The 12,669-nt window shown below is 41.7% G+C and overlaps 1 protein-coding gene across 1 annotated transcript in view; it reads right to left on the bottom strand.

The window, feature by feature from the left end:
* Positions 1–179: 179 nt before the first annotated feature.
* The window catches only part of MEI1 (meiotic double-stranded break formation protein 1), a 35,562-nt gene continuing 23,072 nt past the window's right edge, over positions 180–12,669 (bottom strand). The window contains exons 22-31 of the mRNA XM_083573751.1: positions 11,792–11,896; positions 10,937–11,047; positions 9,110–9,291; positions 7,761–7,842; positions 6,485–6,675; positions 5,940–6,021; positions 4,495–4,601; positions 3,361–3,492; positions 1,977–2,086; positions 180–418 (exon numbers count right to left, since the gene is read on the bottom strand). Coding sequence (XP_083429877.1) covers positions 412–418; positions 1,977–2,086; positions 3,361–3,492; positions 4,495–4,601; positions 5,940–6,021; positions 6,485–6,675; positions 7,761–7,842; positions 9,110–9,291; positions 10,937–11,047; positions 11,792–11,896 — 1,109 coding nt within the window. The 3' untranslated portion in view covers positions 180–411. The remainder of the gene's footprint in view (positions 419–1,976; positions 2,087–3,360; positions 3,493–4,494; positions 4,602–5,939; positions 6,022–6,484; positions 6,676–7,760; positions 7,843–9,109; positions 9,292–10,936; positions 11,048–11,791; positions 11,897–12,669) is intronic.

The following is a 12,669-nucleotide window of genomic DNA, read 5'->3' on the forward strand; positions in this document are numbered from 1 at the left end:
ATGATTCATGGCACCTGAATATTAAGAAGGTGATGCGTAAAGTAGCAAAATAGATTATTTACTGAGGTCAAGCACTTAGGGAATTTATCAGAAGTGCCTGCAAATTCTTTTCTTTATCAGTGCTGAAAACACTCTGAAATGCATGCTTCGCTTAACACATTTCCAAGGCAGACAAAAAACAGATTTAAAGTTTTTAATTTACAAGTTTAAACATAAACTACCGACTAGATTACAAAATCACTTCTGTAGGCTTTAATCACTTGTATTATATTCCTTTAAGCCTTTGGCTGGTAAGAAATTATAAAGGCAAGTTGCTTTATTCATTATGTTCTCTGCTCAGTATTGTTTGCTTCCTCATTTCAGTCTCTGATATGTGAGAGAGAAACTGCCACTCCTCCAAGACATCTGAATTCAAAGGCTTGAGTGAAAGAATAAAGTGTTGAAAGGATAATACACTGCTTAGAAAATGTATTCATTTATTCTTTTCCCGAAAACTCTGAAATATTTGCCATATGAACACATGTTGGCAAGAGAGCAGAAAATATAAATTGCTCAGAAGTTTTGACTGTCAGCATCTAAATCTATCCTATACACAGTACTTTGATGTCCAGAAAACACTAATGGAGTGTTTACACTCCATATCCATTCGCACTCTATTTTATACTTTCCCCCATAACTTTCCAAAGCACAAAAAACCCAATGGGCCGGAGTCAACTAATAAGTCCTGCAAGTGGAAGCTGGCACAAGGAAGAACTTCCACTTGCACAACAGGTCTTCTCTCCCCAAATAAACTTGGCTTGGAGAGTGTGTGTCAGGAGAACCCCTGGAACAGCTGTGCGAGGTGAAGAGAGAGGGGATGGTTGCATCTGGCAAGCTGACAAGCCTGCCCTGACTGAACAATCAACATAGCATGATGTTAAATTCCTCCCTGTGTATTTTCCAAGCGCCTTGGTTGTGCTAAGGCAGGCATGGCCAAACTTGGCCCTCCAGATGTTTTGGGACTACAACTCCCATCATCCCTAGCTAACAGGCCCAGTGGTCAGGGGTGATGGGAATTGTAGTCCCAAAACATCTGGAGGGCCAAGTTTGGTCATGCCTGTGCCAAGGCAACAGAACCCATTAACCCATTTAAACTGCACAAACCCAAAGTTCCAGTATTCACTTCAATTGCTCATGCAAAAAAGTAACAATCTGAAGGCACCCAGGGACATTCCGCAAAATGCCACAAAACCGACTCCCTGTTCTTCATTGCAAACATTACTAGTTTAAGCACGAACAATGAAAAATATTAATGGAACAATGAGGAAGGCAAACAAGCAAGCCTTTGGATGCCTTCCGAGTTGCCTTTTTCAAAACAGGACTTTTTACTTTATTTAGGACTTAAGTAATTATTGTAAAGGGACGCGGGTGGCACTGTGGGTAAAACCTCAGCGCATGGTCGGCGGTTCGAATCCCCGCGGCAGGGTGCGCTCCCGTCGTTCGGTCCCAGCGCCTGCCAACCTAGCAGTTCGAAAGCACCTCCGGGTGCAAGTAGATAAATAGGGACCGCTTACCAGCGGGAAGGTAAACGGCGTTCCGTGTGCTGCGCTGGCTCGCCACATGCAGCTTGTCACGCTGGCCACGTGACCCAGAAGTGTCTGCGGACAGTGATGGCTCCCGGCCTCTAGAGTGAGATGAGCGCACAACCCTAGAGTCTGTCAAGACTGGCCCGTACGGGCAGGGGTACCTTTACCTTTAATTATTGTAAACTAGGGCCCTTTATATCTAATGTTGACTGCTTTACGTTGTCTGAGTGCAAGTGATGAAAAGGCAAAAAGCACTTCGACAGGGTTTTCTTTTTACCTTTTTGAAACTATATTCATACTCTTCCCAGTGGATGTCACAAAATAGGCAGTCTAGTCTCAACCTCAGACCTACACAGATGGCGGCCTGTACCTTACTCCAGTAACTTCGCACGCATCCTGCCAAAAGGATACATCATGCCTGGAAAGGTCGGCTGACTCCTGCTTGTTGACGGGAGGCTCTCCAGCAAGGTCTGAACAGATGCTGCTTGAGTTGAATCCACCTGACATTTTCCCCTTTGAAGCTTACATCAAAGTGAAAGGAATTACAGAAATAATTAACAGGTTTGTTTCTTCCTATCTCCCTTTCCTTCATTTCCTACCATAGCAATAAAAGCCAAAGGCATAGCCATATGTCAGCTTTCCATGCTGGCTTAGTGCTGTAGTACTGAACCAGAGGAACAAAGGGCACATGGAAAGAGTGCTTCTCTGTAAATTAAGGAATAAGTAACTGTAGATGGAATCTAACATTTAGTCATACTCAGAGGAGACCAATGAAATTCATGGACTTAAGTTACCAACCCCTCTGCAATCTGTTTCCTGAAGCAAGTGGCTTTTGCTAAAGTTGTTAGAACCATTTCAGAATCACCATGGAGGTTACTCTCATTGAGGAATCACTGCATCTTATTTAAGGTATTTATTATTACCTTCATAATAAATATCCTAAGGCAGTTTACAATCCCAGTTAAAAAACTGCTGTTATCTTTTTTTAAAAAATTAATATTTTAATTTGATTTTTAAAAGTATAAACATACAACAAAAAACAGTTACGAATCCAAATATCGAGATTGCTCTGAATCTCCTGACTTCCCCCCATCCTTTCCATGGGTCCTAAATATATTATTTACAACTACATAGCAATACTTATCCAAATTTTTTGATCCTTCTAAATTATCCATACATTCTATTACTTTACAAGTGTGGTTAAAATCCTGCTAATGTTTTAACCTGCTTGCAGGCGACCCCTGAGTGGAATGACTCAAGACAACGTGCCATGGGATTAAAATTGGCCACAACTTTATTAAGTTTCAGATGTAGGGAGACCTTGGCTTAAACACTGGGTGTTTATCCTTCCCAGTCCCCAGCTGGGGATCTGGGAGACATCAGGGTTATCCAGAATGTGTGGGAATTGGGCCGGCTCTGGAGAAATATGTTCAAGCAGAGAGCCCACCTCCCGTTTCGCCACCGTCACAGGGGAGAGCAATGACAACCTCTCGGCGTATGGCCAATGCCTCCCCTCAAGACCCCTTTAACGGGGAACCCTGGGATCACCACCACAAGGGAGGCGTGGGTCGCCGCTTCACCCCCCTCCACACACATTTAGGAAGATAGACTAAAGGATTCCGCCCAAGGCCTGAAACCGCCACTCGAGGCTGCAAAATCAGTGCTGTATTGTGAAATGAACTTCCATTAATGATGATGGCGGCAGCAACGACAACAACAACCCATAACAACCATTCTTATGATATCCCTCTCAAGTTACTGCTTACTGTTACGAGATCATTTCCAAAGGGCTCACCTGAACAAGAAAGGAGCGAAGTGCACTGATTGTGACATCAGAAAGCTCTGGCAATTTAGTACTAGCTGCTTCTTCAAGTATGCGGCCAATTTCAATTGGAGAAATAATTCTAGTGTTCTGATACCTTATAAACTTTAAAACATAGTAATTAAAGTTAATTTATTGTCTTGTGGCATGGAGTTCCATAGTTCAGCTTTCCTCAAGTATGATACAAACACTGGCTCCACAGCAGGGGTGCCAACTTGAATAAAATATTGTGGGGGCCCAGGTAAACCCCACCTGCATAACTGATCACATGATGCAGTGCACACACACACACACCATTTGAATGGGAATGCCCATCAACTTTGTGATTTTATTGTGGGAGCCAAAGCCCCCACGGCTCCTAGGAATTGGCTCCTATGATCCAGAGGTATCATAAAACAACTTCCCCATTTTTTAGGCAGAACTTGCTGACCTTGAGATGTCAGGGATGAAGAACTGGCTCTGACCCTTCAGGTCTTGTTGAACTCCCATAAGCCTCAGCTAGCATGGACAGTGGTCAGGGATGATGGGGATTTGAGTCCAGAAACATCTGTAGGGTCACAGGTTCCTTAACCCTGGTCCCAGGGGGGGGGGGCGGTATCTTTCCCTACCGTTCACAAAATCTCCAACTTAAAAAAAAAAGTTTTTTATTTAAGTGGGTCTCCAATTTTGACTTGAGTAAGAGCACTGGGGAAGCAGCACTTAATCCTGCCTACTACAACATTTCCCTGATGGAAAACTCCACTCGCACACTGAAGCTGCTATTGCTTTTCTGGAGTGGAAGACACACTATACAGACAGCCGGGGGGGGGGGGGTTGATCAAGGAAATAGTGCAGGATAAAGGGACAAATAACACCTCTCCAGTGCCACAGCTCTGATCAGGATAAGAGCTAACAACAACTATATTTGATTGTTTTTGTTTTATTTTAAAATCAGGAAATTCAATTATTTATACCTGTTTTGGCCCTAACAAACACTACAGGGCTACAGAATTTGCCTGTATGTTGCCCATTTTTAATGTACACAGCATAAATACCTGCAGATACACTGTGTTCTTTAACAATATACTATAAACTTTCAGGATAGCAGTTTATAGCCCCCATACTCACCAAAGCAACTAGTCTTAGAATTTCTGGGTGAAGAAATGAATTATCAACACTATCTAGGAGAGAGATCAGGAGGAATTTATTCCATGGTTGTGAGACAATATGGGATGCTAGAAATGTAGAAAGCAATCGCAGTTAGCTTTTTAAAAACCAACCAAGTGGAAAACATTCTAGCTAAAGAGACTTACTCATATGGAATGAAACTTCCTTGAAGTCATCAAAACGAATTTCCGGAGATAAAATTTACTATTGCACCTCCCTGCCCCTCCCCCTGCAAAAAATATTGCTGGTAATAATTTAAACTCTTACCTAATTCATTCATTCACAACAAAAATGTACTGGAGTAGTGAAGCAGAGAAAAGAAATAATTTCAGGGAAGACAAGGTCTAGGAAAGTGACTATGTTATCATAATTGAGCTTAGACCACTGGAATATTATCTACTTTATGTGAAATATAGTATGAAAGTTGTTCAATAAAGCTACTTTTACATCACTGCTGAATATACCATTATAAACGCCCCATGACCCCACCTTAATACTGAAAAAGCTTTTTCACAGTGGTCATTGACACACCATTTCAAATCCATCTAAATGAAACCTTCCATAAAACTCTTCCCTACACCAGTGTACAATCCATATCAGCATTATTTTGCAGGATTGCCACTTTTTGCTTGCTTCTGGTGGGTCACATGACACATCTCCCTACCTGTAGTTATTTAATAGGCATGCAGAGAGGTGCATGTGTTTGCCTTCAAGGAGGAAAAGGGGGAACGCACATCACATTTTAAGCATAAATGACAGTCTGCATAGGTGCACGTGCATTTTACCTGAGTAAAACGAAAACATCTTTCAAATATCACCCACTTCCTTGTGCAATTAAAACTAATTACAGTGATGTATGTCACAGAATTGAGTGATAAGGAACTACACCGTGATCACTGAGCAACAAAGGCATTTGCAAAAGGTAAGGAATATCTTGGGACAGGGGCTTTGGTGTAGATTGTGCCCAGGTGCTTTTCTAAGTCAATTGTCAGAGACACCCTTATGCTGCTGGTTACCATTAATCTATAGAATAATTTACCAAACACTCTCTGTCCTAGTAATGCACCTTTTTGCTTGGTAAAGGCTGACCAGAACGTATCCTGTTGGGTCTGACCCAGATTGCTGTATAGGCAAGAGAGTTTGCAATGTTTTCTTGGGAACTGAATGAGATTCTTAGAACTGGAAACTTACATTTTGCTTTTCTATTACGTAAAGGGCATTCTCAACCACCTACCACCCTGATGCAAAGCAAGAAACACTCCGGAAAATGAGAGGACAGCTTCTTCCCTCCCCTGCTACTAAAAATCTGTCCTGCAACTGGTGAAGATACTGTGCCCACCGATGCAGACAATCACAGCAAAGCAAAGGAACGAAGTAAACACTTATAAGGATGCTGAAAGGAGTACCAGTGATCGGGTTCCTCGAATACATGTATTCCAACAAAACTTCAAGACAGCCAATAACAGTTTGAGACAGCAAAAGGTCCTTCTGCAGATATAAGGGAAAGGGTGAGGGCATGAATCATTGCCACCAAATCCCACAACAAAACTACTTATTAGGTTAGAACTGATGTAGAAGTGGCTCCCCACCCCCATTCCACTATCAAAAGAATGCAAAATGTTGCTCAGATAACTTTTAAGATTGCATGGCAGCCTCTTTAGTAAGGTAGCAGAAGTGAGCTGTTGCTAGTGAGGAACTTAAGTTGTAGGAAGCTAAAAAGAAGTCTTAAAAGAAGACTTGTCATGGACAAAGTCCTGGGATCTATATTCATTCTGCACTGGAAATTAAATAATGATCCAAAAAGCCTCTCAGTAGTGAAACAGTTCAGTTCTAGAAACAAGGAAAGTGAGCGAGATAGCAGCGGACTGTATGCCTTCTCTTCTGTGTTTGAAACAGATCGACGGTGTTGCTGATGGCAAAATGGTTTCAGTTATTATCACTAGACTTCTACCTGGAGCAGGAGGTTCTGTAGACGGATAACCAAGGACACTACATGCCGCATGGCTACTGGACACAGAGAGGCATCCCCTTCTGACTGTGGCAGTTCATTCCCATGTTCATCTGTAAACCGGACAGCAAACTTCACAAAGGATGAGCAGAGGTTCTGCCTAAAGAAGGCTCTCAGAAACTGAAGGATGCTGACTGGATATGAAACCATCTATTAGTACTTTACATTCATACCTTTAGCAACAATGATTTACTATTCTAGCATGATGATGACAATTGTATTTGCTGGTTACCCTTCTTACAGGTAGCGCTAAGCAACTTGCATTGTCCTATCCTACATGTGCAGTGCATGTTTAGCAGAGGCTGGTGCACTAAGTCTACAGCAGCACAGCCTTCCCAAGGAACATGTAAAAAGAAAAAGAAAAAATTCCCCCCAAATCTCAAAGACACACACTCTCTTTTCTGTCCTAAACATATTTTATACTTCTGTTTGAATCTACTGTTCTCTGGCCTATCAGGCCTCTGTATGTTAATGCCTGGATTAATCTTTTCGTTTTGTTTTAGGAAAGAAAATGGATTAGCTGACTTATTTATATGCAGTGTTAATTTCAAGTACTTTTATTCAATATGACTTGATTATAAGGTAAAAAAATGCATCTGAAAAAGACATAAAACCCATTTTAATGATTAGCCTTCTCAGAAAATAAAAACTAATGTTTGAAAGTTTGCAAGTCCCCCCTGCATCTTTTATATAGTAATCTATAATGTATTCAAATGCTGCTATGATCTTCAAGCCACTTGGGGCCCAGTGGGAGCATTTGATGATGCAGCACTGTTGAAGTGTGTGTAGATTTGATCAGTGCTCAGGCAGACACCACTGAGAACAGTATGAGCTGTTAAAACAGAAGAACAGGTCAAAGGGGAGGGAAATTCAAGCCTCCCCCCATTTTTTGCTTAATAATATACAGTTTCATGTTCGAGAGGGGGAGGGGGGAATGTTCCATATTTACTTATGAACGTTCACCATTATATTAAAACAATAAATTTAATAATAATAATATAGTTTCATGTAGGAATTGAGCAAGCCCTGCATATAGATAAGATGCCCTGATCCTGCACACATAAATGAACTGGGAAACCACAAAGGACTGCAGCTTCCCAGGGATTTCTACATTAGGCCAGATTTATGCCATTTCTTAGCAAAAGTGACTTCCGTTTTTATAACATGTGAAGCAGCCTTTAGTGCTCTCTTAGCTGATGCTGGCAAATATGCAACCTACCAAAGAACAGGGTGGGTTTCTTCCTCTTGAAGGCAAACGCGCTGAAGACCTGGTCCACATCAAGGCAGATGATATGATCAACCTTTCAGAAATGAATCAGAAAATGTTTGGTGACGGGAGCGATTGGAGTGAGGGAAGCAGCCGGGCTGCTAATTTTCTTTGTCCAGCCGTCTATTACCAACCCCTCAAAAGACACTGGATCTGCAGCTCATTAAATGTATTCCCAGTATTATTCACTTATGGAATTAAATAGAGCTTCCATGACTTCTAAGGGATTATAGACAGAATGAGGGAACACAGGCAGTCAGCTATGCAAATCTGCTTTTGATTCATCCTCATTATTAACACTCTGGTAAAATGAATGAGGCTAATCATTTACTAAACTGCTGTTTCCCCTTCAGAGGATTAGGGAACAGCACAACATTAGCTCACATTCATGAGCTTTAGACGCATCCATCTATCCATTCTGAACATTTTGTGCTTGCCAAAACTGAGGGAACAACATCAAACAACGACAGGAGACCATCAGGAATTATCCTAATTCACACACAGGATAAACTGAAGTTCAATTTCTGAATATGATATCAATACAGTGACCTTATATCACCTGTTTCTAAGCCATTCATGTAATGCCTCATTTACATATAACACCTATCTATCTTATGGAATAACATGGTTTGGGACTTGAAATGCTGATTTTGCCGTTGGGTTAAATTATTCCTAGGCTGGGGTATGATAAACTATGTCTGCGTTCATTATTAAGCCAAGATAGGAACCAGATCTTTGCCATACACCAGTCCCTTCACAGCATAAACCATAAAACCAGCATGAGTGCTATTACATACATATGTCTGTCTGTGGGTATTTGGTTTGCCACTGTGGGAACAGAAAGTTGGACCAGATAGATCTCTGGTCTCATCCAGCAATACTCATCTTACATTCTTGAGTCTCCAATTAACCATGGTTTCCTGTTTCATTTGAACTGGGAAACTATTAATCCTAAACCTTAATTTGAAGTTAGTTTAAGACCTGAGTAGTTCCAAAGCTCACAACCATCATTTTCGATGGAAAAGAAAACAATGGCTAATTAGAGACCTCCTGGTTTGATCGATCAAATTGCAAAGATGGGAGCAAAGGGCTGCCTATGCAGACAAAAGGCTAACTATTATCTCAGTTTAATAAACCAATATGAACTTTCAGACTGGGATTACAGTTAATTAATGCAATAGATTTAGGGAACCAATAATAAAAAAGTTAATAATGCTTAAACTTTGTGCATTGTGCTTATGAATAAAAGCAGTAATTTTTATCTGTACTTTCTAATGCAAAAGTTTTACAGTATTTCTAACCTCTGTATTGTAAATGTGTTGTTGAGTCAAGAGAGAAGAAATCAGCAGCCAAGCAGAGCAGAGAAGTGCTTCACTGGATGAGGGCAAAGCAGGTTCAGAAGAACAGGCAGGCAACCAAGTGAGGTGGATAATTTTCTCAAGTAGCTCTAGCAAAGGTGTGTTGGAAAATAACATAGCCACCACTGTAAAGGAAGAAAGGGTCTAACAAGCCATGTGCAACTGGCATAGCAGAAAGGCAGCAGCTGCCAAGAGCACCAGGAAGGACCAGTCATGAGCAGCTACTGAAATTAAGGGGCACCATCCTTTTCTGCCCCAAGTCCACCACAACTCCAAGATTCTTGGACTATCAAATAATATATTGTGACTACATGCATGTTACTAAGCAATGTAATACTGAACAATGCTTGTTAAGTACAAGTAGACTCTTTATGATAGATGATAGATGATAGATAGATAGATAGATGATAGATAGATAGATGATAGATAGATGATAGATAAATGTGACTGTCCTCCCTTCTTTTGCACAAGATAGGCAGACAAAATATTCAGAATTTTTAAAGCCAGTGAAGGAACAAATGCCCCAGCATGTCAGAAAATTGATGTTCAATGTCCTCCCCGTGCCCCCTACAAGGGCTCCTGTAGATTTGCATCATGTAGTGGAAAATCACAATTAAGTTTGTGCTCTATACCTATTTTAAATAGAAAGTAACTTAATGAGATATATGTGCAGAATGAACAAGTAGGAGAGAGGCCTTTTTAAATAGCCTTTTCTGCTGTCATGCCATGTCTTTAGCCGTCCTCATTGTCAGATGTTGAAAGAGGGAGGTTCTGGCATCTGCACTGGATTCAAAGAAAGGCTCCAGACACAGCCTCTAAGAAGGATTTTCTCCTCCTGCCTTCCCATCACAACCGGCTGCCTACAGCATATTCTTTCTACTTCTTCATTTTGGGGGAGGGATTTATGCTGGGTGGGAAGTTCGGTGTGTGACTGGACCTTCGGTGGTTTCCATACTTTCCTGCTAAACTGCAGCGACTTGGCTAAATAATCTCATGAGAGGCTGCAGGCCTCCCACCGCCCCTGCCATGTATTTGGCCATATGGAAGATGCTCCTCATTGTGTGTGGGCTTTTGGGAGGGGGTTCCTTGAACTGCGATGCCCTTCCCTTTCTTCTCTCTCCTCCCACCCCCTGTCACTGGCAGGGAATGGGGGGGGGACTCCAGGAATTTCCCACTCCTTCAGTTTCCCTCAGTCTTTAACAAGATGGAGCCCTGGCGCCTCCTCCTTTCTTCTCTGCACATGGCTCCTGTTAAGTTGTGGGTGAACATATCAGACGACACAACAATTCTTCAAACAGCTCTTGTTTATTCACAGGCCAGAACGGAACTGAACTAAAGGGTTCAGCCAGCCTGCTTATTAGAGCTCCACTACAACGCAACTGTAACAACTTTCTGTAACTATCCAATCACTGAACGTCACTTTCAAACCCTTGTTTGCATATGTGGACCTGTGTGAAAACTATCTACAGTATCCCCCTGCTGGTCCAGGGTGAGAACTTCAGTACATAACAGCTCCAACACCTACTAGTATGGACCAGAGAAACTGTGATTTCAGACAAGGGGGACAAACTCAGTTTGCAAATGTATATACTACAGTGGCTGAATTCAAATGGGGAAAATGTGGATTCACACAGCAACAGTGCTCCAATAGGGACAGGCCCCTTGTAGCAAACTGCCCTGAGACCTGCGGGTATAGGGCAGTACACAAATTTAATTAATAATAAGGTTGAAAGGGGAGTGGGCAGTTAGAATACATTTTTCACTTTTTACCTGTTTTCTGGCTGGCTGGTGTTGTCTGCTGAAGGCTCCAATACAGGTAGTTGAGGGATGGGTGCAGAATTTCATGGTCTGTTGGGCTGCATTTTCCAGACAAATTGCTGACTGTGTGATAGAAATACTCAATATAATTTTCAGCCTTTTTCAAATTCCAATATGCTAATATTTGGGGGGAAAGCCTCGATATGAAAACAGCTACACCTGCTCAGACTGCCAATCAAATCAGCGTGCAATGCAATTCACAGACACTGACAAAATCCATCTGGCTTCAAAGCAGAGCACAAGAAATCCTGAAATAAATATTGCCACAGCAGTGCATCATAATTAGGATATATGTTAACAACTCCTCACCAGCATACATTTTGGAGGTTAAAGCAGGATACTGTTGCTACCATCAGAAACATACTACAGGGAATGTAGAAAACCTGGGGAAAGCTGACACATAGCTAGAGTGGCCTAGTGGTTAGAATGTGGGACTAGGATCTGTGAAACCAGCAGGGAGAACCATGTATGCCACTTTGAGCTCCTTGGAGAAAAAAGTGGGAAATAAATCCAGTAATAAATAAATCTATAAATCTTCCAGGGAGCTCAGAGTGGAGTTATTCCTCCCCATTTTAGCCTTACAGAAAGCTCTCTGAGATCAGGCAAATAGATAAATGTCTCACCCAATGTCACCCAGTGAGTTCAGTCCCTGAATGGGAATTTGAACCTGAATTTCTTTTGCCCTAATCTGGCACTCTAGCCACAACACCACACTGTTAGCTATTAGGCCCGTCAAGTAAGATGCCCCAGATAAAATATTCTCATCTCTAAACCAAAGATCCAGACTGAACAAATTCAGAAGCTCACCCAGATGAAGCAATCTGAAATCCGTGCTGTCCAGCTCTCTTTCTGTCGCATGCCTGAGTTGAACCAGGAAGAGGAGGTTCAATAAAAGGGGCTGGGCCTGGTTGACTAAAAAGAAACATGAAAGAAAATTACTTAATGGCCTCTAGACTACAAAAACTGAGAAAACAAACAAGTGCTGCAGGAACTATCTTCTGTGTACATGGTGAACACCTTCTTTGTCACAGACAGAAACCAATTTTTTTTAATCTGGAAAGCTAAAGAGTTATTATGTCCTGTTAGAAGCAGTGAAAAGCTATAATTAAAGTAACAGGCTGCTGTGGGCTGTCCTAAACAACATGTACCATTTCAAATCAGAACGTGAGATTGACTCTAAGGCTGTGTTGCATTACAGCAGAGGGTCAGCTGATTTTGCATCAGAAGGACGCTGATATACAACTAACAGATGGCACGCTGCGTATCAGATGAGCAAGGATGCACAATGATCAACATGATTTGCCCTGCAAACAGATGTGCTCTTAGTAAAGACTTCAATGTTTGCCCTGAATCAAGCATAGTGCTGGCCCAATTGATGGGTGTAAAACATGTTTGTTTGATAAAAACTGTGTCAGTGCTAATTCATCACATATGTGACAATTTCTATCCCAATGAAGAAGGAAGAATCAAGTAGCACAATGGAGGAAGTATGAAGAGCCACCACTTATTTCAAAGCAGGGATGATTATGTCATGTCCAGGGGCACCATTTATTAACCCTCCGCATGGCAAATAGTAGGCTTTTTTCAGAGAGCGAGAAACCCACCAAATAAGCAAATCAGGGGAAGAGACAGATTACATTAGCAGGCATAGCTAAGGGTTAAACTTGCAGTTATGTTTGAAAAAT

The sequence above is a fragment of the Podarcis filfolensis genome (genome assembly GCF_964270895.1).
Source record: "Podarcis filfolensis genome assembly, chromosome: 10".
In the NCBI taxonomy this organism is placed as follows: domain Eukaryota; kingdom Metazoa; phylum Chordata; class Lepidosauria; order Squamata; family Lacertidae; genus Podarcis; species Podarcis filfolensis.